The sequence below is a fragment of the Miniopterus schreibersii genome (assembly GCF_964146895.1).
Source record: "Miniopterus schreibersii genome assembly, chromosome: 1".
Taxonomy (NCBI): domain Eukaryota; kingdom Metazoa; phylum Chordata; class Mammalia; order Chiroptera; family Miniopteridae; genus Miniopterus; species Miniopterus schreibersii.
In genome coordinates this window covers 183,861,605-183,888,555 of record NC_138101.1, presented here as the reverse complement: position 1 = coordinate 183,888,555, position 26,951 = coordinate 183,861,605, and the positions used below count along the sequence as shown (strand labels likewise).

At 53.3% G+C, this 26,951-nt stretch overlaps 1 protein-coding gene across 1 annotated transcript; it reads left to right on the top strand.

Annotated features, from left to right (window-relative positions):
- The first annotated feature begins 4,996 nt into the window (after window positions 1-4,996).
- Window positions 4,997-14,817, top strand: ZDHHC22 (zDHHC palmitoyltransferase 22). Its single transcript, XM_081145006.1, has 3 exons — window positions 4,997-5,096; window positions 6,856-7,395; window positions 12,055-14,817. The coding sequence occupies exons 2-3, from the start codon at window positions 6,870-6,872 to the stop codon at window positions 12,318-12,320; spliced, it is 792 nt and encodes a 263-aa protein (XP_081001132.1). The 5' UTR covers window positions 4,997-5,096; window positions 6,856-6,869; the 3' UTR covers window positions 12,321-14,817.
- Window positions 14,818-26,951: the final 12,134 nt, after the last annotated feature.

The following is a 26,951-nucleotide window of genomic DNA, read 5'->3' as shown; positions in this document are numbered from 1 at the left end:
CTACAAGACAGTGCTCTAACCACTGAGCCAAACTGGCCAGGGCACAGTTCTATAATTTTGACAAACGTAGTCATGTAACTACCATCACAATCAAAGTATAGATTCCCCTTTGTCCTCAAAGACTGTTTCTTAGTTTGTCTAATATTTATTGAGCACTCACCGTGCCAAGCTCTGGGCTGAGTCTAGGCTACGAAAATAAAGATGACAGGTAAATCCATGCCCTTATAGTCTATCAGATGCAAAGAGACAATAAACAGACCAATAGAGACACGAACAAATAAATCATCATAGAGGCAGGAAGTGCTATGCCATAAGCAGGATTATTTGCCAGCTGGTAGCTGGGGGAAATTTCAGTAGAAAGGGCAGGTGCTATTGAGTTGGTATCTTTGTCATTTAAAATTCACGACAAATTCTACAAGCTATAGCTAAAATTCCCATTAAATAGACAGGGAATTTGGGGCTCAGAGAGGCTAAGGAACTTGCTCAAGGTCACACAGCAAATGAATGGGAAAACAGGTCAGCAGATTCCAAAGCTTAGGCCAAAAGCTCATGCTAATTTCATCACACCACACTGCCTCTCTCCTGGGCCTGGGCCATCTCTGCTGGAACAGGGCAGGAGAGGGAGGCAAGGGTGTGAGCTCTGTGTTGCCTGCTGTTCTGTGACCATTACATTTCTAAGAGTCCTATAAACAGCCAAGGGCACTGCAGTGACCTCATTCTCCTGACCTCACCTCCCTCCTCCTCTAATTGAGATGTCAACCTTTTGTCTCATTCCCTTCCATCCAGGACCCCCAGCATTACAGGGTTCTCAGTGGAGACAGCCCATCTCCCCCTGCGCCTCCTGGGCCCTCCATCGTGAAGACATAAAGCAAGGCTGTGTCAGATGAGCATTCACCCTCTCAACCCCCCTCTTCTTTTCTCTCCTCTCTTCATTTCCCTCTCCTCCCTCCGCCTCTCCTCTTTGCTGTCCCTATAGCCCCTTTCTCCCTCCTGTGTGCTTTCAGATGAAAGAGCTGCTTAGCCTCGCTGCTGCCACCCCTGCTAAGCGGCACACTGGTCCACAGGCATAGGCCTCCCTACCAGGACTGCCTGAGCACTCCCTGGGAACCAGGGCTAATTGGTAAAAGATTACATTCATTCTTCCACAGCCTGAATGCTCCAGAGGAGGCTCTGCCCAGCCAAGCCAAGATTTCCACCCTGAGGCATCAATCACCAGGGAGACCTCTGGGGTTACCTGTCACCCAGAGGCTGACATTCAGACCTTGACATGTGGGTTTGGATGACGATTGAGGAGGCCTGCCCCCATCACATACACACTCTAGCACCACAAACCGCAAAATGCTTGAGAGCATTTGATTAATGTGCTGCAGGCTTGCTTTATTTACATAATTTTACATAAATATCTTACATAAAGAGAGATCATGCAGGTCTTTCATCTTGAAGGAGTAGGTTATATACCTGCTTCCTTTATGCAAGTGGCATGTTCTAGAAAACGTATCAATAAGATGTTTGCCTGTTAAATCACATTTTAGTCCCAATATAGGCAAGGCTTGCAAATCAATGTGCAACAAATCTCTGAACCTCAGTCTCCTCATAAGAAAAATGGGTTTAATCATTTTTGTCCCAGCTAGCTTTACAGGGCTGCTGAGAGACTCATGGAATGAAATTTTAATTTTGTGGATGTGCTTTCTAAGGTTACAAAGCACTTTATTATATCAAAGTAATATTATTGTTAAAATGAAGACATAGTTGGCCAAGTAAATTATCACCTCCTAACAGAAATTCTGCGATAATCCAATTCTCATATACTCGGTTGGCTAAGATGAAGATTACACTTGTATGTTTTCCAAATCCAGGCACGCCAGAAGGCATCTCACTGAGCCTTCTGAGACTTGGAGAGCACTTTGTGGTTGCCTCTGACTGGCTATTGGCAGTAAAGAGTATCCTGTTGAAGGATGTCTATTAAAACCTTAATTTCTGGGCACCGGTTAACCTTGAGACCCCAGTCCATATCCTCCATTCCCCCTGATCAATCTGAAATAAGAACATGAGAATAAAGGAAAATCCCCAGAGCCTCCTTAGCTGTGGTCCCTTGAATCTTGGAATGTTCTCCACCCCAAACTCGGGATGGAGAGCATGTGTGTGGGGCTCCCCACCCAAGGCAGAAGTGGCTGGCTGCATAGATTTCCTCTCTTTGTACACAACATTTGGAGGCAAAATGGAATGATTGCCACTGGGAGGGAATTCATTTTATTCAAATAACACCACCAAATAGCAAAATTTATGGCACATATTTCTGGGAAAGCGGTCGGCAGCAATCAGATGCCTGTCTGTGTTACCGCCCCCTTGGGATAGCCTGCAGGTACAGTCACAGCCTAACTGTAAGAATATATGACAAAGGCAATGGAGAATGTGGTTTATAAATTATTTTCTGATGCTGTTTATGAAGGATGAGACTATATTGATGTGGGTGGCAGCAGAATTCAAGATCAATGGCAACTGTGTCCTCACCAGACATTTCAAAGACCTTGAAACACAGCTTTTCCTCTCGGAAAGAGACCAGTATCAACTCATCATTTGATACACTTTAACTCAGTGTCTCTTCTGGGCAAATCATGATGTTAGGAGATACAGAGGAGACCCCCCAAATATTTCCAACATAGGCCAAGAGCTCTTATTTTAGTTGGAAAGATGAGGCTTTTCTTGTGGCTAAAGATAAGGGCCCAGAAGAGAGTAGGAGCAGGAAGAAGCTAACATCCAATCTCCTGCTGGGACTGAGGCACTTAAATTACATTATCCCATCTGATCATCAGCACCACAAGGTAACATCTTCAACCCATTCTACAGATGAGAATGCTGACAGCAGAGAGGTTAAGTGACTTGCTCAAGTCCCACAGCTGGTAAGTGGCAAGAAAGCGTTTGTTCTTAGTCTGCTTCATTCTCACGGGGCCAGAATCAAAGTGAAGTTTTTCAATTGACCTCCCTATTGATTTTTTCAGGGGTAAGCACCAATTTTTGAAAACCAAATAACATTTGGCTCTACTTCCTGTTACTCCATTCACTGAAGGGGAGGGGGCTGAGGAACTACTAAGTCCACATCTGAAGTTTTAATGTCCTTTTCTGTGGATCAACTATATTTCTAAATAAATAATTGTTCTTGTCCATTCCACAGCCAGCTCTCTGTCTCTCTCCTGGCTGAATACTCCCTTCCCCCACTGATATCTTCCCACATTCATTTAGCTTCTCTCTCTCTCTCTTTCCCCCTCCCCTCAAACACATACAAATTCAGACACACACCTTCCAACCACACACACACGCAAAATAAAATTAGAAATACCACCGGAGTTTCAAGGTATTTAGAGAACAGAGATCTTCAATCAATACAGCCCAAACCAAGGCCTCCAGGCTTCCTGCCTCCCAAACCAAGGTGAGAGGCAGGCAGAGCTTGTGAAAAGGGCCCAGACAGCCATGATCTTAACACAAAGGGCTCTAAAGGAAAAAAGACCACTTGTCTGCCCTGTGTCCACTGGAACTCACAGGGCTACCAGATTCTCAGAGACCAACACCTGGCAAATGTGTCCACACTGGATTTTTTGCTTATATGTAAGACCCTTTCAGAACATGAAAAGGTTTCCTGGCCCCCTTTTTATTGTGACACACACTGATAAAATACAGAGAAAACAGTATCTGATGATTCCAAAATATAAGTGGAGCTGATAAGCATATGGCCCTCATTTTAAGGGACTGCTCTTGTTTTAATCAACCAGTTGAGAAAGCAATAAACAATTATTTATTTATTATGTTTGCTTTCATCCAGAGGAGTAGAGTGGGGCAGGGGTGAGCCATGACAGCCCAGGAAACTGAGGTAGTGGTGCTGGCTCCAATATTCCTGCAGTTTCTAAAGCTCCCTCTGCTTCCCTCACCCCTGCCCCCATTTGACACACACTGGCCAAGTGTCCCCACCCTCTTGGTGCCCCTTAGTACCCACCACAGAATAGTGGAGTCAGGAAGGGGAAGGAAATAGGAACAGGGAGATGGGACAGGGTGCCAGGCAGACGCTCCTGGTTCAAGCTCTGTGTCTGGATAAACTGCTCTGTTGTCCTCCCTTCTCCCAAATGAGAGCTCCCCCTGGGTCTCAGTGATGTTGGGTTGCGTAGAGGCTGAAAGAAGATGCATTCGTTCAACTCCAGGCTCTGCCACTTACCTGCTGTGTGACCCTGGACGTGTGACTTGGCGTCTCTGTGTCTCAACCTCCTCATGCATACAGTGGGGATCGCTGAGCTTCCGCTGAGATGAACAAAGCTGCCTTATGCTAAAGGCGTAGCACAGTGCCTGGTTCCAGAGCCCAGGAAATAGTGTCAGTAATTATGAACAAATACGCAAATAGTGCTTACCATGGGCAGGCCCTGTTTAAGGCTTTACATATATTGCCATATAATCCTCACACCTCTGTTTTACAGACGAGGAGACTGGAATCTGATCACACAGTAGTGAATGGTGGATATTCAGACCTGGGGAGACGGGCTCCAGAGTCGGGGTCTCAACCCCTCTGTGACAATGACGCTGATCTTTATGGGTGTTTCCCTTGGCAGGCTGAGCTCTACACCCCCCCCTCCCCGGGGCTTCTCTCTGTCCCAGAGTGGAGAGCAGGGAGGGTGGTCAGCCACAGCGGAAAGGCAAGAGCAGGTGATGACTAGAGCATCCACAGCAGGCTGAACCCAGATCCCAGTTGTAACCGTGGCTGAAGTCAGGCAGGGTGCCCCAGCCCGCTCCAGGGAACAAGGGGAGGGGTGGGGGGCAAGTCCACGACGCTGAGAGGGTTAGCCAGAGCGCCGCCCCCAGAAGGGGAGGCAGGGGTTGCGGGGTTGGGGGGTACCTAGCTGCCGTCCCTGCCGCGTCCTGGCCCCACTTGCTGGCGCCCAAGGGGGAGGGCCGCAGCTGCCCGCTCCCTCCTCCCCACACCCCCGCTACCTGCCCAGTCCCCAAAGCGAATCGTGAGAAGGCTGCGAGCCAGCGGGGCCGAGCCCACAACTTTGCAGCCTCGGGGAGGTCGGGAGCCAGCGTCCAGGGCTCCTCTTACCGGCGCCCAGAGCTCGGTGAGTTCGTTTCCCTACCCCTCTGCGGCGGTGCAGCGGCGGCCGCTCGGGGGCGGCTTCCCGGGCGTCCGGGGGGCGGTGGCCGAGGAGCGGGCGGCCGGCCGCGCTGCCTGACTCGCCGGGGCTCCGGCTGTGCCGCCCGCCGCCGGGGCGAGCCCGGCCCCAGTGCTGAACGGACAGCTCCCCGAGTCCCCGGGCCGCCTCGGCGGCCTCGGCCGTCCCTGCTCCCGTGGGGCCCGGGCCGCGGCCGCCCGCAGAACGCCCCTCGCTCCCCAGCCCCAGTCCTTCGCCTCCCAGGCGCCGCGGCGCATCTGGAGGCTGCTCCTGCGCCCCCCTGGCGACCGGCGTGGGGAAGACACTTGCTTCACCGGAGCCTGGGCCGAGGGCTCTCCGGGGTGGGCAGCGCCGCGGCGGCGCCCGGGCGCACTCGGCCGACGGCAGCGCCGGGTCCCCCGCGACCACACTCGCGCGTGCCTCGAGCTGGGCCCCCGCGGCGGAGGCGGGAGGCGCCCGCGGGCCCCCGGGGCGCTGGCACCTGCAGAGGGGACTCCAAGGTGATCGGTCGCACAATAGGACGGGGCAGCCCGGAGGGAGGCCTCGCGGCATTCGCCCATCCTGCGAGCAGCAGCCTTCCCAGAACTTTTCTCGCGCCTCTGGCTCCCCGACTCCTTAGCCCTTGGAAAAGTTCTCTCGGGCGCCCCGGATTCTATTTCCCGGTGGCCCCCGAATCTGGGCAGGAGCTGGGGGTGGAGGGGAGTGGAATGGGGCCGGCGGGGGCCGGTCAGCGGAAAGGCTGGCCAAGGATCCACTCCTGCGCCCGGGCGAGCCTGTCGGTACCGAAAGGGTTTCGGCGCCATCGGCGCTGTTTGGGTTTCTCGCTCCAGGAGGGCGGGAGGCGGGCTCGAAGGGGGGGTATGGTCGCCTCCAAAGAAAACGCTCTTTGCAAACAAATAGCCAGGGCTGCCGGCGTGGAGAAGTGTACTGACCAAGACCTGCTGACACAGGTATTCCCGCTGCCCCCACCTCACCCCACTAGTGACTGAGCGCATGTGTGAATGTATCGATTGTTTTAATTGATTTCTGAAAGCCAGGTGGCAGCGGCTGCGTGTGTGTCCACAGATATACACACACACAAACACAGACACCCAGGCACACACATGACACGCACAGAGTCACACACAGACACCCCCCACACACACACACACGAATATCACAGACCCACAAGCACACGTACCTCCAAAGAGCCTCAGGGTACCGGGGAGGTCTCCGCGTGTTGCCCAAGATGGGGTGGGGGCGGGGGCTGAGACAGGGGAGGTGAAGCAGGACTCCCATCCTTCCCCTTGGCCCCCACCCCAACTCCTTTGCTTTCTCCGGGGGGGGGTGTCTGAAGGAGAAACCCCAAACCTGGGCTCTTTCCCACTGCCATAAAAGAGCAGCGCCCTAACCTCCTGCCCCCCATCCCTGACAGACTTCGGAAAAGCCCCAGCCTCGCTCTCCTGGTGCCTGACGCCAGGGCGCCAAGCGACCCGAAAACTGACGGATGGGGCACCGGGAAGTTGAGCCTGACCCCCTAAGGCCTTTTCGGTCTCGGGGTCTCATGCCTGCTGGTGCCCGGGTTTAAGAAAAAGTGGAGGGGCAGTGGGGGGACAGGGACGGGAGCAGGGACTTGCGCGGAACGGGACGACGGAGCGCCCGAGGAGCGCCCGAGGGCGCCCCCTGGGCACGGCCGCGAGCCTCCCTCTCGCCCTGCGCCCCTTAGGCAGGTAATGGAAGATGCTGGCCCTGAGGCTGCTCAACGTGGTCGCCCCCGCCTACTTCCTGTGCATCTGCCTGGTGACCTTCGCGCTCCAGCTCTTTCTCTTCCTGCCCAGCATGCGCCAGGACCCCGCGGCCGCGCGGCTCTTCCCGCCCGCGCTGCTCCACGGGGCGCTCTTCCTGTTCCTCTCCACCAACGCGCTGGGCAACTACGTGCTGGTCATCCAGAACTCCCCCGACGACCTGGACGCCTGCCGGGGGCCCTGGGCCGGGAGGGCTCCGCGCCCCCCGCCCAGCACCCACTTCTGCCGCGTGTGCGCCAGAGTCACCCTGAGGCACGACCACCACTGTTTCTTCACCGGCAACTGCATCGGCAGCAGGAACATGCGCAACTTCGTCCTGTTTTGCCTCTACACCTCCCTTGCCTGCCTCTACTCCATGGTGGCGGGCGTGGCCTACATCTCTGCAGTCCTTTCCATCTCCTTCGCCCACCCCCTGGCCTTCCTCACGCTCCTTCCCACCTCCATCAGCCAGTTCTTCTCTGGTGAGTGGGCCTTGACAGGCAGGCTGGGCCCTACGCAAAGACCCCACCCCCACCCCCACCCCAAGGGTGCCAGATTTAAACCAGGATGCCCGATTAAATTATAATCTCAGATAAACAATGCATAACTTTTCAGTGTATAAGTATCTCCTAAATATTGCATGAGACATACTTATACTAAAAAAATGTACTGTTAGCTCTCTGAAATTCAATTTAACTGGGCATGCTGTATTTTATCTGGCAACCTCTCTCCCTACCCCCATCCTCATTCATCATCTCCTTTTTGCTCACCATTGTCCATTTGCTCATAGAATTGTGGTGACCTAAGCAATACACCGGCTCAGTGCCAGGCAGGCTGCGCGGTGCACCCGTGTTATGACCTTCCTCTGCCTGGCCCCCAATTCTGCTCACACGTTCCCCTAAGGACTTTGTCTTCCAAAGGTCTTGCCAACCAACCACAGTAAGGTCAACAGGGTGCCAGGCCAGCCCCAGCAGGAGACTAAGTCCTGTCCTCCCGCCCATTATGTTTGACCTCACCAGGTGGCTCCAGCCTGCAGATGCCTCAGAGCAGGGGGCACCTTGATTGGAGATGCAGCCACGTTTAATGGCTCCATCCTCACACCACAGGCATGGGACTGGTGTGGGATCTGACCCTCCAGGAGTCTCTCACACCTGCAGGAGCCAGACACGTGGGCCTTCGCAGTGATGCTCAGCTGGGTACCCCGGTGAGGACCGCATGTAGTGTGCTCCAAGAACAGCTCCCTGATGCCTGGCCCAGAGGGACTGGTGGCAGTTCTTACCACTTTACCTGGCCTTGAAATGTGTTCCTACCTCATTTCCTTCCTCTCCATCCCTACCGTGGCCTTTGACTCTGATCGACTTGGCTCTTACAGGTGATGGTGTGCACACAGGTGTGTACAATAGCGTTATCTCCATTTCTCAGATGAAGAAGATGAGGCTCAAGTGGGATTAAATGGCTTGCCCAGGATCTTACTACTACTGCAAAGCAGGCTCTGCCCTGCCCCCCCCCCACCCAGCGGCACAGGGGACACAGCAGGTTTCCTCACCCATTGGCCTTTCAAGGACAAAGAAAGAGAGTGCAGCTACTTCCACTGGGAACCCAAGATTGTCTTGATGTACCTGGGCTGGACATTCATAAAAATCCTGCTCCGCCCGGGGGAAGCCATCATTTCAGTCTTTGTTGGGGCTGCAGCCCTGGTCCTTCGCAGGCGTAGAACTATTGTACCATTTGGCAGTGGGAACACAGACACCCAGGGAGGACCCAGCTAGAGGAGTTGCCTTGAGAGCTGGTGGCTGAGCTGGGCCCAGATCTCAGAGCTCTCAGGCCTTCTGGATCTGGTACTGGCAAAGGAGGCTGCTGGGACTGAAATAACCAGGAGGAGGGAGGGTAGGTGGGCGAGCTAGGGGGTGGAGTGTGAGCACAGGCAGGTGGAGGGATGAGGAGAGCTAGAGAACCTAATTACACTTTCCTTTCCAAGCAGTTTTATCACATGAAAAGGATGATTCCAAAAGGAGGACCTTGGAATGACCTGATTTGAGATAAGCCCGGGCCTGAGGCCTATCCATATGTGTTAGGTCTGGGAGGCAGGAAAGGAAAAAAGTAGGACCTGTTTCTTGATCTGATGGGAGAACGGAGCCCGTGTGTGCCTACCTTGGAGCCCACATGCCATTCCAGCAGAAGGATATGCACCATTATCTCTTATCTCCTCCCCATACCCACTGGGAAAAGAAGGCCAAGGTTTCCCATCCCCAACTCTCCCATCTCACCTTCCTTCTTTGCCAACCTTCCATCGGTCCCCTTGCCAGTTCTCCTCTCTCCCCTCCCCAAAACACACCCCTCATCGCTTCAGTGTCTCCCTCCCTAGCTCTTCTCCCCCTGTTCTCAACCCAACTGGTTGAGGGCACTCCCTATCTCATCTGCTCAGGAGGGCAGAAAGGAGTCAGAGGCTCAAGTTGTTTGAAAGATTGAGTTATCATTTCCCAACCGTAGTATTTGTTATCCCCAACTGTGGTGCTGTCCCTGAGTGATATCTGCCACCAGAGCATGGGATGGCTGTGAGTGTGGGCCCTGTGAGCTAGAAGTGGAAGGGGCCTTCTGGTGGCTGCTGCCCATGGGCCTTTAGCTGATGCTAAAGAGGTGGGAGGCTAGCCAGGTGGATTTTAGAAGTTGCCTTTTCTTTTGGCCTCATGGAATCAGTACAGGTTGTACCACCTCTCTGAGCCTCATTCTTGTCACCTAGGAAATGGAGATGATGCCATCTGACCTGTGTTCTAGCATTTGTATAAGTACACCAGCGTGGTGGATGCCACCAGAAAGTCCAGTAGAAGGAAGGGAGATTAACATTTGTTGAGTACCTATTATGTGCTACCCACTGCGCAGGTCTCATTTCATTCAATCCTCACCACAAGTCTGGGAGATAGGTATTATCATATCCATTTTAAAGGTTCAGGAACCAAAGGGTCAATGAAGTTAAGTTGCTTTGAAGCCACACAGCTAGTAGGATTCCAACCCAAGCTTTGGACTCAGGATTGCAAGCCTCAAGCTCACATTCCTTCCATCACACCACACTGCCTCTCTGGAGCTGCTTCTTGATGAATGAACCACTTTGGGAGGAAGAGAGCTTCTTGTCCCTGAATGTATGTTAAAGATGCTAGGCAATGATCTGTCAAAGGCGCTACCAATGCTTGGTGGGAAGCAGGGAGGGAGAGATTGGACAATGTGACCATTCAGGCCTTTAGGAAAACTGTGATTTTTCTAAAAGAAGCAGAACTATTATTAGGTAGTTCAGAGAGCCGAGGCAGCCAGGTTAGGCAACTTCAAACGCTTCCAGAAAGCACAGGTTCCCAGAAGAGCTTTTTGTAGCTGCCACAAGGGGCCAGGAGAAGGCCACAAGGTCTTTTCCACATGCCTTGATTTAGTGCCAGAAAAAAGCCTGTGGAAAAAACAGCTTCCATCAGGCCAGGTTTGTCCCTGAGGCTGAGTTGCAAGGCAGGCCCACGCTTGACAGCTCTGATGTTCTCACGTCCCAGCTCAAGGGCCATCTTTGCCTGTCAGCATTCCCGGAGCCCAAAGGGAACCTTAGCTATTCTGTGCTGACAAGAGGAAGTGGGTCAGAGGGGTGGCCAGCCCAATGTGATCCCTGCCCCGCTGCTGCCCCCAGCCACCTGGGGGGCTCCTCAAAATGCAAGCTGGACTGAGCTTTCATCCCCTGGGCAGATGGGCTTGTTTTTCTCCAACTTTGCAAATAGAAACCTGCTATCAAAGCTCCCAGGGCTGAGGGCAAGAGGAGGCTGCTAATGAGCAAACCCAAACCAGGCCCACATCCTCCTGGTGGCTGAGTCCACCACTGCTTAGACTCGACAAGTTTTAAAAATTCAATCCTCAGGGGCCTGGAAATTGGAGCCTGAGGAAACCAGGGGAAGCTGGAGAAGGGAAAGCATGGTTGAGATTTGCAGAGGTCAAAAGGTTGTAAGGTGGGGTCTGGAGCAGGCACCCCCATCTCACTGGAGGAGGTGGTGTTGGGCTCACCCTGCAGGAAGAGGACCTGAGGAGGGCTCTCGACTTCTCTCCTGGGTTCATGGCCCTGGATGCTGGGCAGGCCAAGGTAAGTGTCTCTACCATGGCTGCCAGAGTTGCAGCCCAGCCAGGACTTCAAGCCCTGGGGAGAGGGAGAAAGCTTGATGGTGTAAGGAGTTAAAGTTGAGACTTTTCTGGGTATCGTCTCCTCAGCAGGGAGCACTGCCCTGAGTGTGAACCAGAAAGCTGGCCACTTTGCACACAATTTTCCTGAATTGTGCAACCCTGTGGAACCATTTTACAGATGAGCAAACTGCAACTCAGGAGGTTAAGAAACGTGTGTGAGACCACAGAGCCGGGAGATTCAAACTTAGCGTGGACTGGCCACCCCCACTCTGAAGGAGAGTGTGGGATCTCTTATTCAGAGGGTGTTTAAAAACTAGTAACAGAGAGCACTTGTTTAGAGGGGTCTACAGGAGGTCCTGCCCAAGGCAGGGGGCTGAACCAATGACCGGGGGTGGGGGTGGAGGCCTCTTCCAGCTTTAGCAAGCTCTTCCTGACAGCACAGCTCTGGCCGGGTGTTCTGGCGGCCACAATGTCCTCTTGTTAACACTAATGACTGGTGCATTCTCTAAGTTGGAGCTGGAGCTCTGTGCTGCCCTGGGAGCTCGTGACTTACTCTTGATGACGAGGCCCTGCTCTCCACCCCGCTGTCACTCTCCTGAGCCCTCCCGCCGATGCTTCCAGCTCCGTAGAGAGGAGGCGCTTCAGTCTAGACGGCCGCCCAGGCGCCAGCTCCCTCTCTAGGATCCTCAGCTCACCCCTCTCTCCTCCTGAGAAAAATCCCTTCTCCCCGTTTCCAGGCCAGAAAGAGAAGATTAGGGGATGTTAGTGTCCAGGGAAGCTTCCTTCCCTTCTCCCCGACATCCCCATCAGCCCCAAGGAGCCATCAGCGCTAAGAAGTTAGATCAACTAAGTTCCTCTGGGTCGCTGCAGCGCCGAGGTTGCTGTAAGACGCAGCTTCAGCCGCGCGCCCCTCCCCGCCCGCGGAGCGCCTGCGGCGGCGGCAGGTCCCCGCGCGGCCGGGGTGTAAAGCGGCGCCGTTTCCCGCCCCTCCCCCGCAGGAGCTGTCCTCGGTTCTGAAATGTTCGTCATCCTCATGCTCTACCTCTGGTTTGCCGTGGGCCTGGCCTGCGCCGGCTTCTGCTGCCATCAGCTGCTGTTGATTCTCCGGGGGCAGACCCGCCACCAGGCGCGGAAGGGGGTGGCAGTGAGGGCCCGGCCCTGGCGCAAGAACTTACAGGAGGTGTTTGGGAAGAGGTGGCTGCTGGGCCTGCTGGTCCCCATGCTCAACGTTGGAGGTGAGAGCTCCAAGCTGCGGGACAAGTAGCAGGCGCCCCCATCGTGTCTCTCTCCGTGTGTCTTGACTCCTCCTGAACATAAGATCGTGGCACCCTTGTCTCCGCCCATGACCCACTGCAACCTAGGGCCAGTAGTGACCTAGCATCCACCCCTGGTCTGTGACACGTGGGGAACAACATCGGCTGGTGGATCACGACAGGGAGGAAAAAATGGCCACCCGGCCATTGCTACACTCTCCAGGGGCCAGCCGTGTGGCTGCTAGGAGGCCTCTGCTTTTGTCTCTTTTCCTTGGCTCCCTGCTTTGCCCCTCTCCCCTCCCCATCCCCTCTCTACCATGTCCCACGTCCTCGCTGCCATCTGCGAGAGCTCTTCCTCTAAGCCCCGTGTTGGGAGTGGGGAATGCATTCTTGCTGCTGGTATGATGCTCCCTGGGACCTGGAGTCTGGCAAAAATGTTTAAAATGACAAAATGTTTAAAATTACCAAGCCTGCTCTGCCAACTGCCAGGGAGATTGGGAAAGGAGGGAGGGTGTCCCCATGCCCTTTCAGGAATTGTGGGCAGTGAGAGGGGAAAAAGATCTCAGTAGCTTGCTGCCCACCACACCCCCGAGTTGCAAGGCCCTTTCTTTGGGGCACAGCAACCAATGGTCCGGGATTTCTATTCCAGCTGCTATCCCCTGTGCGCCCTGCCCCAGCTGGCCAACCCAGCCCATCCAGGGCCTGGCTGGATGCTTCCTTTCCCTGGCACTCTTCCAGCGTTTGCTAGATGCTGGGAAGGCAAGGAGAAGGGAGAAGGAAAGGGGACATGCTGACAAATGAGAGGCAGCTGACTACATAACCATATAGAAGGGGACGTGTGTGCGTGTGTGTGTGTGTGTGTGTGTGTGTGTGTGTGAGAGAGAGAGAGAGAGAGAGAGAGAGAGAGAGAGAGAGAGAGAGGGAGAACTAGAGGGAGAAAGCGATGCAAATGCTTAGGGGAAGGGAAAAGAGAGGGTCACACAGAGGCTGGGCACTGGGATATTTGGGGACTGAGAATGAGAGGGGCAAATGAGTTCATTTTTTCCCTTTATAAAGGACATTCTGGCAGCTAAAGCTTTTCATGTTAGGATGGCTTCCTGGGGAGGTAGTGAGTGCCCCCAAACTAGAGGCATTCCAGCAGGAACTAGGCAGTCATGTAGCAGGCATGCTGTGGAAAGGATTTCTGCATGGGGTCAGGAAAGGGGAAATCTCTTCCCACCCCAAGATTCTGGTGTCCTCTTTGTGATTGCCAGGTCCAGAGGTAAGATCTGTAGAGATGCCTGTGAGTTATTTGCTTTCATAGAGGTGGGCCTGGCATAGATGAGTCTGAAAATTATGATGCAAAATTTAAGACCTCACCCAGCCACCAAGGAGAGATGGAGAGACAGGTCTACCTGAGTGTTAATAATAGTTAAAGGGGGTTGGCATTTGAGGACAGGGAGATGGAGCAGTTCAGGGGTAGGTGGGGGCAGTGGTGGAGAGAGCAGGGCTTGAAGGTCATGCTCAACTTGGAAAGGTGAGATTGGGAGCACTGAGACTGTGGAATGGGGAGACCAGAATATGGGGGTACCATTGCCAGCCCAGCCCTGTTATCTGACTGGCTTTGAATAGGGGCACGTCTCTGCGTTCTGGGACCCAGAGGACCAGACTCCTGGGGCATATGAGGGAGTGGGGACAACACATGTATCCCTCCTGACTGGGTCCCAAGGCCAGTCTGCCATCCTTGCAGGCAGCAGGGCTGAAACCCACACCCTACAGTGTCCAGCTGGTGGCCATGGCAACCCCTACTGTTGCTACACAACACTTTGAGCTCTTGAGCAGAGCTTGGAAGGACTTTACCTTGGTCCTGCCTTCACGCCCCCTAGAGGGCTAATGTAGTAACAGCTCCACCCACTTACACTTCTCCCTCCTGTATTGCTTCATTCACGCATCCTACATGTATTTATTTAGTGCCGACTATGTGCTCTTCCAGGCACTGATATACAGTGGCAATCAAGACAATGAGATCCCTGCCATCAGGGCCATCTTCTCACTGTCCCCATGCACTGACTCCCACCCTCAGAAAAATAGTCACTCTGCCATCTTGGTGGTCAGCAGGGCAGGCCACTTGGAGAGGAAGGGTGTGGCAGAGAGGGCTGTAGAAGAGCCCAGGCTGCCCGGATGGAGGAGTCATTGGGGGGCATCCTCACCCCAGTTCTGGCCATACTTAGGTAGTGGGAGTGGAAGGGTACAGAGAGAGGCCCTGGATGATCCAGGCCTTGGCTCTCTCTTGACCCCAAAGCTCCAGCTTGGCAGCCAGCCAAGCCATTTGCAGCCTCCTGGAGCCTCAGCACTGTGAGGCTGGACGCTGGGGGAGGAAGCCAAAGGGAGATCTGCAGGGGGTCAGCTCCTGGCAGATTGGGCAGTGGGGGATAACAGTGGGGAGGTTGCCAGGCGTGGGACTTGTGTAGCATTTGTATACATGGCCCTGTATTGTCTATGAAGGACATCAATAAAATATGTGGTTTTAAATTGGATTCGATGTGATCATATGGGTACTGTGGTTGGTAGCTGGGCTGAAATGTACTGACCTAGTCATACTAGCTGTTAAAATATTTAAGGTAAGTATCAAAAATACTTCTGTTCAAGTAGGTACATCATCTTTGTCTAGACTGCTGCTGCCCCAGATTCTCCTGCTCCTCCCCTGGGACCCTAGTTCACCCCACAATCCAGCGATTAAAAGGGCATCTGTGTGGGACCCCCAGGACCCTGCCACAGTCTTTCAGCCAGAGCCCATTGTGTTTGTTCAGGGTTGTGGGTGCGGTTGGTAGCAGGTCTACAGTGCTGGGCTCTGTGAGCCCATAGGACCAGTGACAGACTGGGGACTTACACCCTCTTCTCCCACTCCTCCTCTCCTCCCACCTCTTTCCCTGTCAGAGACAGGTGGGGAGAGAATGAAGAACCCACCTGCTCCCCCAGCACAGCCAGACTTGACCACCCCTGAGGATCAGCTAGGGCCCCCTGCCCTCTCAGCCCCTACCTACAAACCTGGAGGCCTTGGGCTGCCCAGCCCTGGAGACAGTTGGGAGGGGGTTGATCCCTGCAGGGAGTGGACCTTGAGTGGATGAATGGGTATGACCTCCTAAAGATGTGCAGGCCTGGGCTGATGGTGTGCATTTCCTGAACACACACCAGTGGGGTGGCAGCCCCCAGATATGCAGGGGCAGGTGGGGAGGGGTGAATGGAGCTGTGGCTAATCCCCTAATGCTCAGCTAATGCTCAGCACATTCTAGAGCATGGGCTGTCTACACGTCACAGGGCAGACACACCTGTCTTGTTCACCATTGTATCTTGGAGGCCTGGCAGGTGGTAGGCATTTAGTGGGTGTTCAATAAACATTGGCCTGATGAATACATAGATTTTGTGCTTGTTCTCTCATTTGGCATCTCTTATTCCCCTCCTGTGCCCAGCATTGTGCTCTGCACATTGTGGGGCTAGAAGATGGGTGAGACAACTCTGTCCTCAAGGGGCTCACAACCTGGCGGCCTCACATCCTGGGGGCTCACGCCTCAGAGGAGGAGAGCATATTCAGCTTCCCTCTGAGCAGGGGCCTGGAAGGATGAATGAGAGTTTCCAGGTGGAGATGGACAGAGAGGGCTCTCCAGGTAGAAGGAACAGGTCTGGAGCCTTGGAGGGATCACCGAATAAGGAGGACAGGGGACATCATGGAGAGGCAAGAGGGAGTTAAGGCTGAGTTGAGACCTGAGCAGAGGGTCTTTGAAAGCCAAGTAAGACGTCAGGAGTGAATTTGACAGGTAATAGGGAGGCATTGAAGGTTGTGAGCAAGGGAGCTCCACTATTAGAGCCAGATTTCAGAATGTGGAGCCTTGACAGGTAGACTGGAAATGGGAGAGACCCAAGAAGAGGCACTTGCCACAATCTGAGTGTGGTGTAACCAGGGTCTGGGTGAGAATACTAGCTGTAGGCTGGTCAGGTCAGAAGGGGAAGGTATCAGAGCCACTTCACAGACTTGGAGCACTCCTGGCGTGGTGCTGGGGCAAGGGCCCAACATGGTTCTGCATGTTGAGACAGAGTGATCAGGGCCACCTCAAAGGACAGGCCCTCAGGAATGGGGAGAAGACCATGACCCTGGGGTTCAGGGCCACCCAAAGCACTCTCCTCTGTCATCAGCTCATTAGTTGGCAGTTGATGGTATCACTCTTAACTAACCACTCTGCAACCTTGCCAGGAGGAAGGAGTTCAGGGCAATAGGCATTGTACTTTGCAGCACAACTCTCTGACCCCCACAGCTGAGGGGTACAGTCTGTCTGTAGCAATAGAGGTCATGGTCCTCTGGCCCACGCACCCTGTGTCAGATGGAGTGAAACCCTTGGCTCCCCAGGACCTCAAGATTCCCATCTGGAAAGTGGGTGCTCTGCTTTGGCCCATGCCCTGGTGTCGGATTAGGCATAACATAAACTGCTGTACTCTAGGGTTCAGGAACCAAAGGAGCTTTGGGAAGAGGAGGAACTCGAGGGGACCCAAACCACATCCCCCTGCACTATAATGAGGGAGCTAGTCCTTAGGTCCCAGGGGCCATCTTTTAGCCAGTCTCCTTCCCTAAGAATGTGGTTGTCCTCACTTTATGCATTTGGTCCTCTAAGTGCCCTGGCTCCTCTCATACTCTGTGTCCTTCAAATGGCCTAATTGCTCCCCTTAGCCCCTTCCTGCCCTGCCTCTGGGCATGCTCTCAGTGAGGCAGCCCCTCCTGCCTGGGAGAAAAGGAGGGGATGGGCAGGGAGCAAGGATGCCCTGTCCTGCCCTGCGTGAGATTGCTGAGAAGTGAGGTAGAACCTTGGACCTGGTCAGCAGCCAGGGCGAGCCTGCTGGTGGGAGGGGGATGTCTGGGGTAGCTCAGCTGCTGGGATGTTGGCCTCTGCCTCTGCCTTCATTCCTCACTCTGTGGGTGGTGCTGGCCCATCTCCTCTGTTCATTCCTCAAACGTTCACTGATGCTGACTTGATGCCAGGCATGACGCCAGGAACCAGGAATTCGAAGATGAATGGCACCCATGGCCTGACCCAGGGGAGCTCATGGGGAAAAGGACCAGTTGCAGAGAGTTCAAGTTCAGTGGCTGGTGGGAGAGAGGACAGGGTGCTACGGAACCCAGAGGAAGGCACTCGCTTGCCAGAGGGTAGGCTGGAAGACTTCCCAGAGGAGGAGCTGTCAGGGTCATGCAGGATGAATAGGAGTTGCCGAGGCAGAAAAGCACAGCCATGGGTGGGGGTGGGGGTAGGAGGGACTGTGCACAGGCAGGATGGCAGGTGATTTTTGGGATTGCAAGTCTCCATTTAGGAGTGATGGGGACATGAGTATCCATGCTGCAGGCATACTCCCTGTGAACCCCGCCTCCTCCTTCTGATGACTTCTCACAAAACCCTGACTCACCCTAGTTCAAGGCTGCTCCTAGCGGGCGAGTCAAGCACAGGTCGATATCTAGTTTTTCTAATGGTCAGTGGTGTCCTACAGGTTGGAGACCACAGGCAGAGGGTCGCATTCATTCCCCAGGGGACCAACCTGGCACATCAGAGACCCCTAGGCCCCTCTCTGGGCTGCTAGAGGGGCCTCTGGGAGCTCCCCACCAGGCTTTCCTTCCCACACAGCTTCAGCAAAAATGGGGTTGGAAGGAAACTGTTTCTACCGAGATGGCTTCCAGGAACTAGAGTAAAATTGAAAGGCTGAAGACTGAAACAGGAATGACATTTTACGACGTACAATCCCCCCATCTTGACTGACAAGGCCCTCTGTACCCAGGTGAACACCTCCAGACACAGAGAGGTTATAGCGGCCCCAACACGCCTCTTCCTTCAGCCTAGGCCTCTCTATCCCCTCTCCATCCCAAGTCTCCAAGGAGCCTTTCCTCCTCAGGTCCAGCCCCTGGGACAGTCTTCCCTTACACTGGCAGCAATCCATTGCTCTGACTCCCTCCTGTGTGGCTCCATCTCTCTGCTCTACTGTAAACCTTGGAGGGCAGGAAAGGCAATGGTGGGATCCTCTGGTTTCCCTCATTCCTAGCACATACTGTAGGGCATGATGTTGATTTTTTTGTAATTTTTGTAGAATTGCTGTAATTCTACCACAAGTTATTGTGACCAACATTTACCGAACTCACTCCATGCCAGGCCCTTGTCATACACACACTTTACCTGTATTATTATTTATTTGCATAGCAATCCTTGAGGTATGCTCTATTACTATCCTATTTTCTAGGTGAAAAAGCTGAGGCACAGGGAGGTTATATAACTTGCCCAAAGCCTCATGCCTAGTAATTGGCAGAGCTGGGATTCAAACCCAGGCTGCCTGCTCCTAGGTTTATCTTTTGAACCCAGACACTAGACTACCTTTCTATTGCAGATACCCAATTAATTCCCTGATAAAAAGAAGTAACAAGGAGTCAAGTTTTCATTCATTAAGTCATTGATTCACTCAGTTATTTAGCACCTACTATGCAGTAGGCACTGGTGGGTACAGAGAAAGGAACTAGGCTCGGCCTCTGCAGCCTTCACAGAGCTGACAGTCAGCTGCTTAAGATGACTCTGCAGATGCAAACAGGCCGGCTCCAGTGTTTACAAGGTATACCTGGCCCCTCCCAAGCTGATGGTAATGGGCAAGTTGCCTTGAATGAAGCAGTTTCTTTCGGAGGTTAACTATGGAGGTCTGAGGACAGTCTAGGCTGGGGACACCACCCCAGGGCTCAAAAAAGATGCCTAGCCAGGGAAAAAGACCTGAGCTATTTCTGGACTGCTTCCCTCCCAGCCAGTGCCTGCAGGAGGAGACCAGACACTGTCAGGGGGCTGAGCACAGCCACCCTCTGGAAACCAGGACAGGGAGGCACCGAAGACCCTAAAATGGAGTGGATTCAGAAGAGAAAAATATCTGCCAAAGCTCCTCTGGAACACTTGGGAAAGAGAAGCCTCTGGAGGAGCCAGAGGGATGGCTGGTGCGGCGGGATTGCATGTTAGTGTCCTCCCCGCTGAATGCAGCCTTAGCACAAAGCTCTGCAGGCTGGGAGTAGGGCACTGACCTGGAACCCTGAGCTGAGAGCAACAGAGAGGAGAGCGGGTGCTGTGAGGCCTTCCAGAGAAGAGGCACACCCTGTGTGTCCCTGTTCCTGAATGCCCCCTTCTGGCTCGCTTATGATGCCTGACATCCCCACCATTAATATCTCCTTAAAAATTGCATTGGTGCCCCCAAAACTCCTTTTTATTTTTTAAATTCTCACCCAAAGATATTTTTTCCATTGCTTTTCAGAGAAAGTGGAAGGGGGAGAGAGAGAAAGAGAAACATCGATGTGGGAGAGACACATGGATTGGTTGCCTCCCACACGTGGGATCAAGCCTGCAAGGTACATGCCCTTGGTCAGAATCGCACCCAGGACCCTTCAGTCCGCAGGCCGATGCTCTAACCACTGAGCAAAACCGGCTATGGCCTAACTCCTTTCAAATTCTGGGAGGGATTTGCTTAAGCTGCAGGGTTTTTTTCTGCCTGATAGCTGAGGGTTGGGCCAGAAGTGGTCTGAATGGGAAGTTTTAGAGAGGAGGGAACGGTGATATCCAAGACCACTCTCTGGAGGGACCTGAGGGGAGCAGGGGCCCTACATGAGTGGTGGGAGGAGTGCCAGCCTGGATAACTCCTCCAGCATGGGGCAGGAACTAGGCCTCTGATGGGCAGAACTGAGGGGGAGGGGCCACAGATCCCCATCTAGTAAGTGGCATCTTGGAAAGATCACCATGCTGTGAGTCTAGAGTGCCCAGTGGTTCTGCTGCTGAGTCCCTGTGTGACCCTGGACAAGTCACCACCATCCCTGGATGCTGGATTCACTTTTAGACTTATCAAGAATAGGACACTCTTGATCTTCAATAGGGCACATTGTTTGAATGACCTCCCCAAAGGGGAGGTTCTACTTTGCCACAGACTCTGCCCCTCCCCATTGTCCTACACAGAGTCACCCACACTCTTCCCTTCCCAGTTTGGTCCCTGAAGGCTGCTGAGTTTGTGATCCCTGAGAGGCTAAGCTCCAGGAGCTCTAGTCCCCACCATGCCCTAGATGGGCTGTGTGACCTTCCGCAAGCCCCTGGGCCCAGCCCCGCAAACCGGCTGAGAGCGTCGTGCTGTGGACCGTAGGGGTGAAGGCAGGCGTGGTGCTTAAGAGCAAAAGCAGCGAGGGGTGTGACTGGAGAGTGGGAAAGGCAGAGGAGTGCAAAGGCGTGATCGTCATGGATTGCGGGCCCCGGCGGCCCCGCAGCAGGGGCAGGGCCCCCCCGCTCGGTCTGTAAGGACGTCTGTGCGGAGAGCTCCGGCCCGGGCGGGGAGCGGCCCGCGCCCGAGGAGCCTGGCAGCCGCGCCGAGGAGTCCCGCGCGCGTGCTGGGTAATTAACAAGCGGAGGAGGGGGACGACGGCTCGCCGCAGAAAGGATTTAATTAGCAACGCGGCCAGGAGAGGAAATTAAATTACAGGGAGCTGCGGTGCCCTGCGAGGGACAGGAAGCCCCTAAGCCGATTCCTCAGGCCCCCGCGCGCCCTGGCCGCAACTCCGCTGCCAGACCCCAGCCTGTGGGACAACGGCCGCGCGGGGCTGGCGCTCAGCCGCCTGTCGGGGTGCGTGTCCTCGCCGCGCGTGGGACCGGGGCACCCGCCAGGGCCCGCTGCCGTGGCTCGCTCGGCCGGAAGGGGGCGCCGCCAGGTCGCGCGCCCGGCTCTCCCGGAGCCCTCGCTCCCCCTGCAAAGGTTGGGGCGCCAGGGAGGACCTAGGGCGAACCAAGCCCGGATTGAAGGGGCCGCTAGGTAGTGGTGGTGTTTTTTGTTGTTTTTTTACCTCGCCGAGCCACAAAGGGCTTCAGGGGACAAAGGGCGAGATCTGGGCCCCAGACTCGTGCTGCTAATACTGGTCTCACCCCAGATTCATCTACACTTCAGGAAAGTGGGGAGAACCAGCCTGATCCCGGGAAATGGGATCAGGGAGTGCGAGAACAGAGCAGCCTTGTCCACACCCGGTCCCCCTCACCTAGCTCCCGTGCGTCACCCCCTCATTGCTCAGGACCTCTCCCTTACCCCTGCCCTCCCACTATTTATAACAATAGCGACCATTCTTGAGCTCCTGCTAGACCCAGGCTGTGTGGAGAGTAATTGGCCTAGGGAAATTCGCTGAATCTTCAACCCTGTGTGTGTGACTAGCCCAGATCTGCAGAAGAGGAAACTGGTGCTCAGAGACCAAGGAAGGCTCCCAGGAGCACACAGCTGGTAAGTGCTGATGCTGACATTCACACACCCCCCCTTGGCCTCTGAGCTCTTCTCAGTCAGGGGAGTGTCCCCTCCTCACCCTCAGTCTCTAGCACAGAGCCTCTCACCTAGTAGGTGCTCAGTAAGGATTTGTTGAATGAATGGCAGGTGCCTCCTTGTTTGTCAGAGGGGGTGCTAATAGCTGAGAGGCTGTGAGGATGAAAGGAGACGGTGCCTGTAAAACACCTGGCACTGCACTTGGACCACTGTGAGCATCTAGTAAAAGCTGATGTCAGTGCTTCTCAAACCTGACTGTGTGTGGGAATCACCTGGGGATCTGGTAAAATGCAGACTCCATCAGCTGGGGCTTTAATTCTGCATTTCTAACAAGCTCCAAGGGGGATGGTGGTGCTACTGATCACACTTACTGTATTGGGCGGGCTAGTCCCTCCTCTTATCCACCCAATCCCAGTCCCAATAGGGAGCCATTGCAGTAGTGTCAGCCTTGTCTGCACATTTGCAATCACCTGAGGAGCTTTAAAAATTACTGGTGGGAGTGGGGTAGGGGGAGGTCCTACCTCCCAGAGAATCTGATAGAATTGGTCTGGGAGTGGCCTGGACGTTGGGATTTTGAGAGATCCCCAGAGGCTTCCACTCTTCAGCCAAGGCCAGAACTTCGGTAGCAGAGGTGCCTGAGGGGGGCAGTAACATGAGCAAGGGGGGACTGATAAAGTTTACCTGATACAGCTGTGGGGGACCGATTGCGTGTGCAGGAGGCTGGGCCAGGTGTGAGCTCAAGCATCCTGGATAGGGTGGGGCAGACAACCAATACCCTTGATCTTCAATGGCTCCCCACTCCCTGGCTGTATAGCCCTGAAGAGGGGCGAGGCCTGGGACCAGCTAGGGAGAGCATGCTTGCCAAGTACACCATAGGGTGCGTTCCAAGGAGGGGCTCTGTTCTGGGTGCAGCAGGGTGTGGGAAGCAGGCAGGGAACTGGGCTGGTTTGCTGCTCACTGCCTGTAAGCACAAAGCGAAAGGCTGACCTTTGAGCCAGCTCAGCAGCCCATCCTCACTCTTCGAATGGCTGCAGTAGGGTTACTGTTTAATGAGCACCCCCCTGTGAGGCCACTGTTCTAGACACTTTGCACATTATGGCTCAATCAGCTTTGAGTAGGTAGAAACCTAACAAAAGAGGAAACAAGGCCCAAAGAGGCTGTATAACTTGCTAGGATCACACAGAAACCAGATCCAGATCCAAAGCCATGATATTCCCTTCACCCTAACGCCTCGACTCACGTTCTTTTCTTTGGCTGAAATGCTGCCCCTCGGCTTACCTACACTCCACCATCCGCCAAAGCTCAGCTCGAATCTCAACTCGCCTGGAGTTCCTTTGGAGGCTCTGGTGCGCTCCTCCAACTCTGGTCTGCAGTTGGCCTTGGGCACCAGGCCACACTACCTTGAGTTTCTACTTTCCCTGTGAGTCATGTCTCCTGGCTCAGCTGTGAGGGCTCCAAGGCTAGGACCACACTCAGTCTTCTGTAGGTCCTGGGCCTCAGTGTCTGGGGCCGCCAGGGACAGGATTAGTGTGAGGCAAGCAAGGTACCTACTGCAAAATTCAGGAAGGCGCTCATGCTTGGAGTGGCTTTGTGTTTCTGCTGGGGAAGGATGTAGCAGACACAGGCGCTGCTGGGGATGAGCTCAGGGCTCTGAAGGTGAGTCACCCAACAGGAAAATCCACTTCTGAGGACTCCTCCCTAGTGTTTGGGTGTTGAGGTGAACTTACCAACTGATTAATATATTGTGCCTATATCAACACTTCTGTTCTCAACTACTAGTTTAACATTAAGGACTCGCCTTAATCAAAGGATGCTAAACCCAAAGGTTATACAAAACGTTAATCTTTGAAATGAAAGTAAGGGTAGAATGTATCACTTTAACCAGGCCTATACGCCCAACTTTGGATGTCAAAGACCCAGTGAGACCCAAACCATCAAAGGGGTGATTGACTAATTGATGGTCATTGCTACCCTCCCACTAGATTATAGGCAGGGCCCAGCTCTGTTTCATTTACCATTTAGACCTGGTGAGCCCTAGGACATAAATGTGTTGACAACTTTATGTATCTGTTACCCTGAAGTAACCACATGCGAGCTCTCCCGCATTTCCCAATCCCCTGCAGCTGGCCAGCCAGGAGGCCACTCCTGTCACTGGGGCCCAACCTAATACAGCCAGCAGCATTAGGAACAGATTAGCTGAGTACTAACTAGTTAGGGGCTTCACAGTGTAACTGAGGCTTAGAAAATGCTTCAAGAATGAAAGCAGCACATTCTTCCATGTACACCTTGACTATACAAGCACTGACTTGGAGGCTTTAAAGAGAGACTCTCACTTTCACTATCCTGGCCCCCTCACCTGGCCTGCCAAGAGCTGGGACCCTAATGAAAGAAAGCTCGCTGTCTAAACCACACTTGTACTTGTCACTTCACTGTTGGCTGTGAGTACCCGGGGCTGCTGGTTTGGGCAGCTCGTGGCCCTTCCTCTCCTCTGTGTGGCCTGAGGAAGTGAACACTCACTTGCCTTCCTGAGCAGCCCAGGGACACTCCGAAACCCAGAAGGCTTGCTGGAGAGCAGAGGGGTCAGACTTGAAGGCTCACTAGGAGGAACTCCCCTCACAACCCGGTTTTCCTGCACATGTTCAATACGAGGCGGGCCTGCGGAGGGTGTGGTTTTTTAATTTGTGGGTACCTTTAAGCTTCTTCTCTTCCCCTGCCTTGGAGGCAATTTATTAATATGTATAAAGAGTGAGCAGAAATGGTGATTTCAACCCAGCTCCCTGTAGGGGTATTAAGGTTTTACCATCTCTGTATAGTAGCAGGTCTTGGTTTTTCAGGTGCTCTCTCAGCCCCAAACAAAGGGCAGGATCCAAGGCCAAGCACTCCCATCCACCCACCCAGCCATGGAAGGCTTGTGGGTGCCCCGGAGAACAGAGGTCCTGGCCCGCCTCTGCTATAGAGACATTTACCAGAACTACTGAGCATCCTCCAGAGCCTCTGCGGTTCCTGAGTCTTCAGGAAAGTTAAAAGTGGCTATTTTTTACTCTCAGCTCTCAAGCCGCTCTGAAGGCCTCGCTCCACTTGCTAATCATGCAGCCTGACAGCGGCCCTCACGCAGGCTGGCCTCGGCTCCTGCTTTCAGTTTTTATTCTCATTTCCGAACAGCTTCCACCCACTCGCTGTTAACTCCAGACTCCACAGGCTTTTCTCTCTTTCTTGCTCATCTCCTCCAGCTGCTGTAATTTGAGGCAGGAACCATACAGACTGTTCTTTCAAACAGCTCTCTAATGTCTTGCATAACTACCCTTCAGAAAAAGAGAGGAAAGCCACGTGTTCTAAGAAAAAAGGAATTCTGAGAAGAAAACGCCAAGGTGGTTGCACCCACAGAATAACTCCTTCCAAGAAACCAGGCAGAGGACGGGCTGAGATTTGCTCCCTTCCCATTAGTTGTAAATGAGGTTTTGGTGAAAGATAGTCTTAATTGTTTAAGCAAATGACAACCCTGAAGGGGTAGGAGGACGTCACTGAATCCCATCATTGGGTTTGTGGGCAGGGAGGCCCCCTTGCTCTGCGGAGCAATTTAAAAACCCTTTAGAGTCATTGTTTTTGCACTTCACCACCACCTCTGGATGTCAAGTGGACAGCAAACTCTCCTCTACGATAAAGGATCCGAGGTACCAGAGATAAGGCTGCTTCCTGCTGTCTCTCTGCCCCCAGCCATCCTGGTTGCACTGTGTCGCCGGGCAGACCCCTTCTCACCTCTGATCTCTCTCCAGTGTGGTGTAACATGACACCCAGAAGGCTGGGACCAGACTAAAGTCCTCACAGAGTGCCACCGCATCTGCATAGGCTGTGACGACCTTAGAAATAATATTAAATCAATCTAAAAGGCTCCTTGGAAGACACGCAGAAGCATCCCTCCTGGTTGTGGGGAAGAGACATCAGGAAGGAAGCTAAATTACATACTCTCCCAAACATGAAACCAGGTCCATCCTTCATCGCAGGTGGAACTGCTGTTTACAGATGACTGACTAGGGAAGGCTATGCTTTGATTTAACCCCTAGCTATTCTCCTTTGGGGCTAATAATTCTTTGTTCGGGAGTAGTCTTTCATATGGGAATTAGTGAATCCATGTTAGCTGCAACCAGGTAATCATAAGAAAGGCCAAACCAATGCAGACAGGCACAAGGTTCTTCCAGCCACCTGAAGTAAGTTAATAACCCAGCAGAGCACTGTAACATAAAGCTATCTTAACAGAGAACTAGGAATCTACTTTGTAGGTTACAAAATTTTAATCTATTAATTTTATGGCTCACCTGTAACACAGCTAGAGATCTTACAAATGGTTAGAGCTGAGAACTGCGGAGAGAAGCAGTTCGAATGCTTTATTATTTAGCTGAGAGGAGTGACACCCAGACAGGCTCAGTGACTGATCCAAAGTTATCTAGCTAATGAGCAGCACGTGACAGGTGCGTGCAGGCCTGCAGATCCCAGCACACCAGGCTTCGATCTGCAATGATGCCATAAAAGACGTGGATTAAACAGACGTGCTCACAGGCAGGCCTCCGAGGTGGACGTTGTTTCCACGCACAGAAATCACACCAAGGGGCCAGGGGCTACACAGTCAAACAACTGTGCTCCCCACTATCTCGCAGGGTCCCCTTTGTGGGCTCTCACTTGTCTGGATTCAAACAGTGACTTAGAAAATTGTGTAGGAGGGAAGTAATGCTGTAAGAACTAGACCACGGCAACCCTGTAGGCCTTTAAATGAGGATAAGCTTTTCCTTTTTCCAGTGTCTTAACAATCCCAGGAGGGGTGTCCTGATGGGCCTTAGGGAGCAGGGAGACACCACACATCTTCCTGTAGAGTCTCTCTAGGTAAAGCTTGAGGAACAACAGAAAATCGGGAATCGACTCCAAGAAGCGTGGAGGGAGGCTTGGAGATGCTAAGGACCCCTCTGTTGTAGAAAGAACTTCACTTAAAGTGGCTTTAGTTTATCCCAGTGGACAACTGAAGTTTTGTCACTTAATTCTCTTTGTGAAAGTGTCAGAGCAGATGGAAGAAATCATTGGGCTATATTCTCCTCTCTTCCCAAGCTACCCCATAGAAACCTCCAAGATCCTGTGGAACACTGGACCACTCACTTGCCTTAAGATTGCTGGTATTTCCTTTAAGTTTAGACTGTAAAAGTCTGAATGATGAATTTCTACAAGTTCAGTATCTAATCCCAACATGCCCAAATGTTGTACATATGCTTGAAACTTAATTCAAGTATTTACTCTAGGTCTCACTTAGTATTTTTAAGCAGTTATAAAGCAAAAAGGCCAAA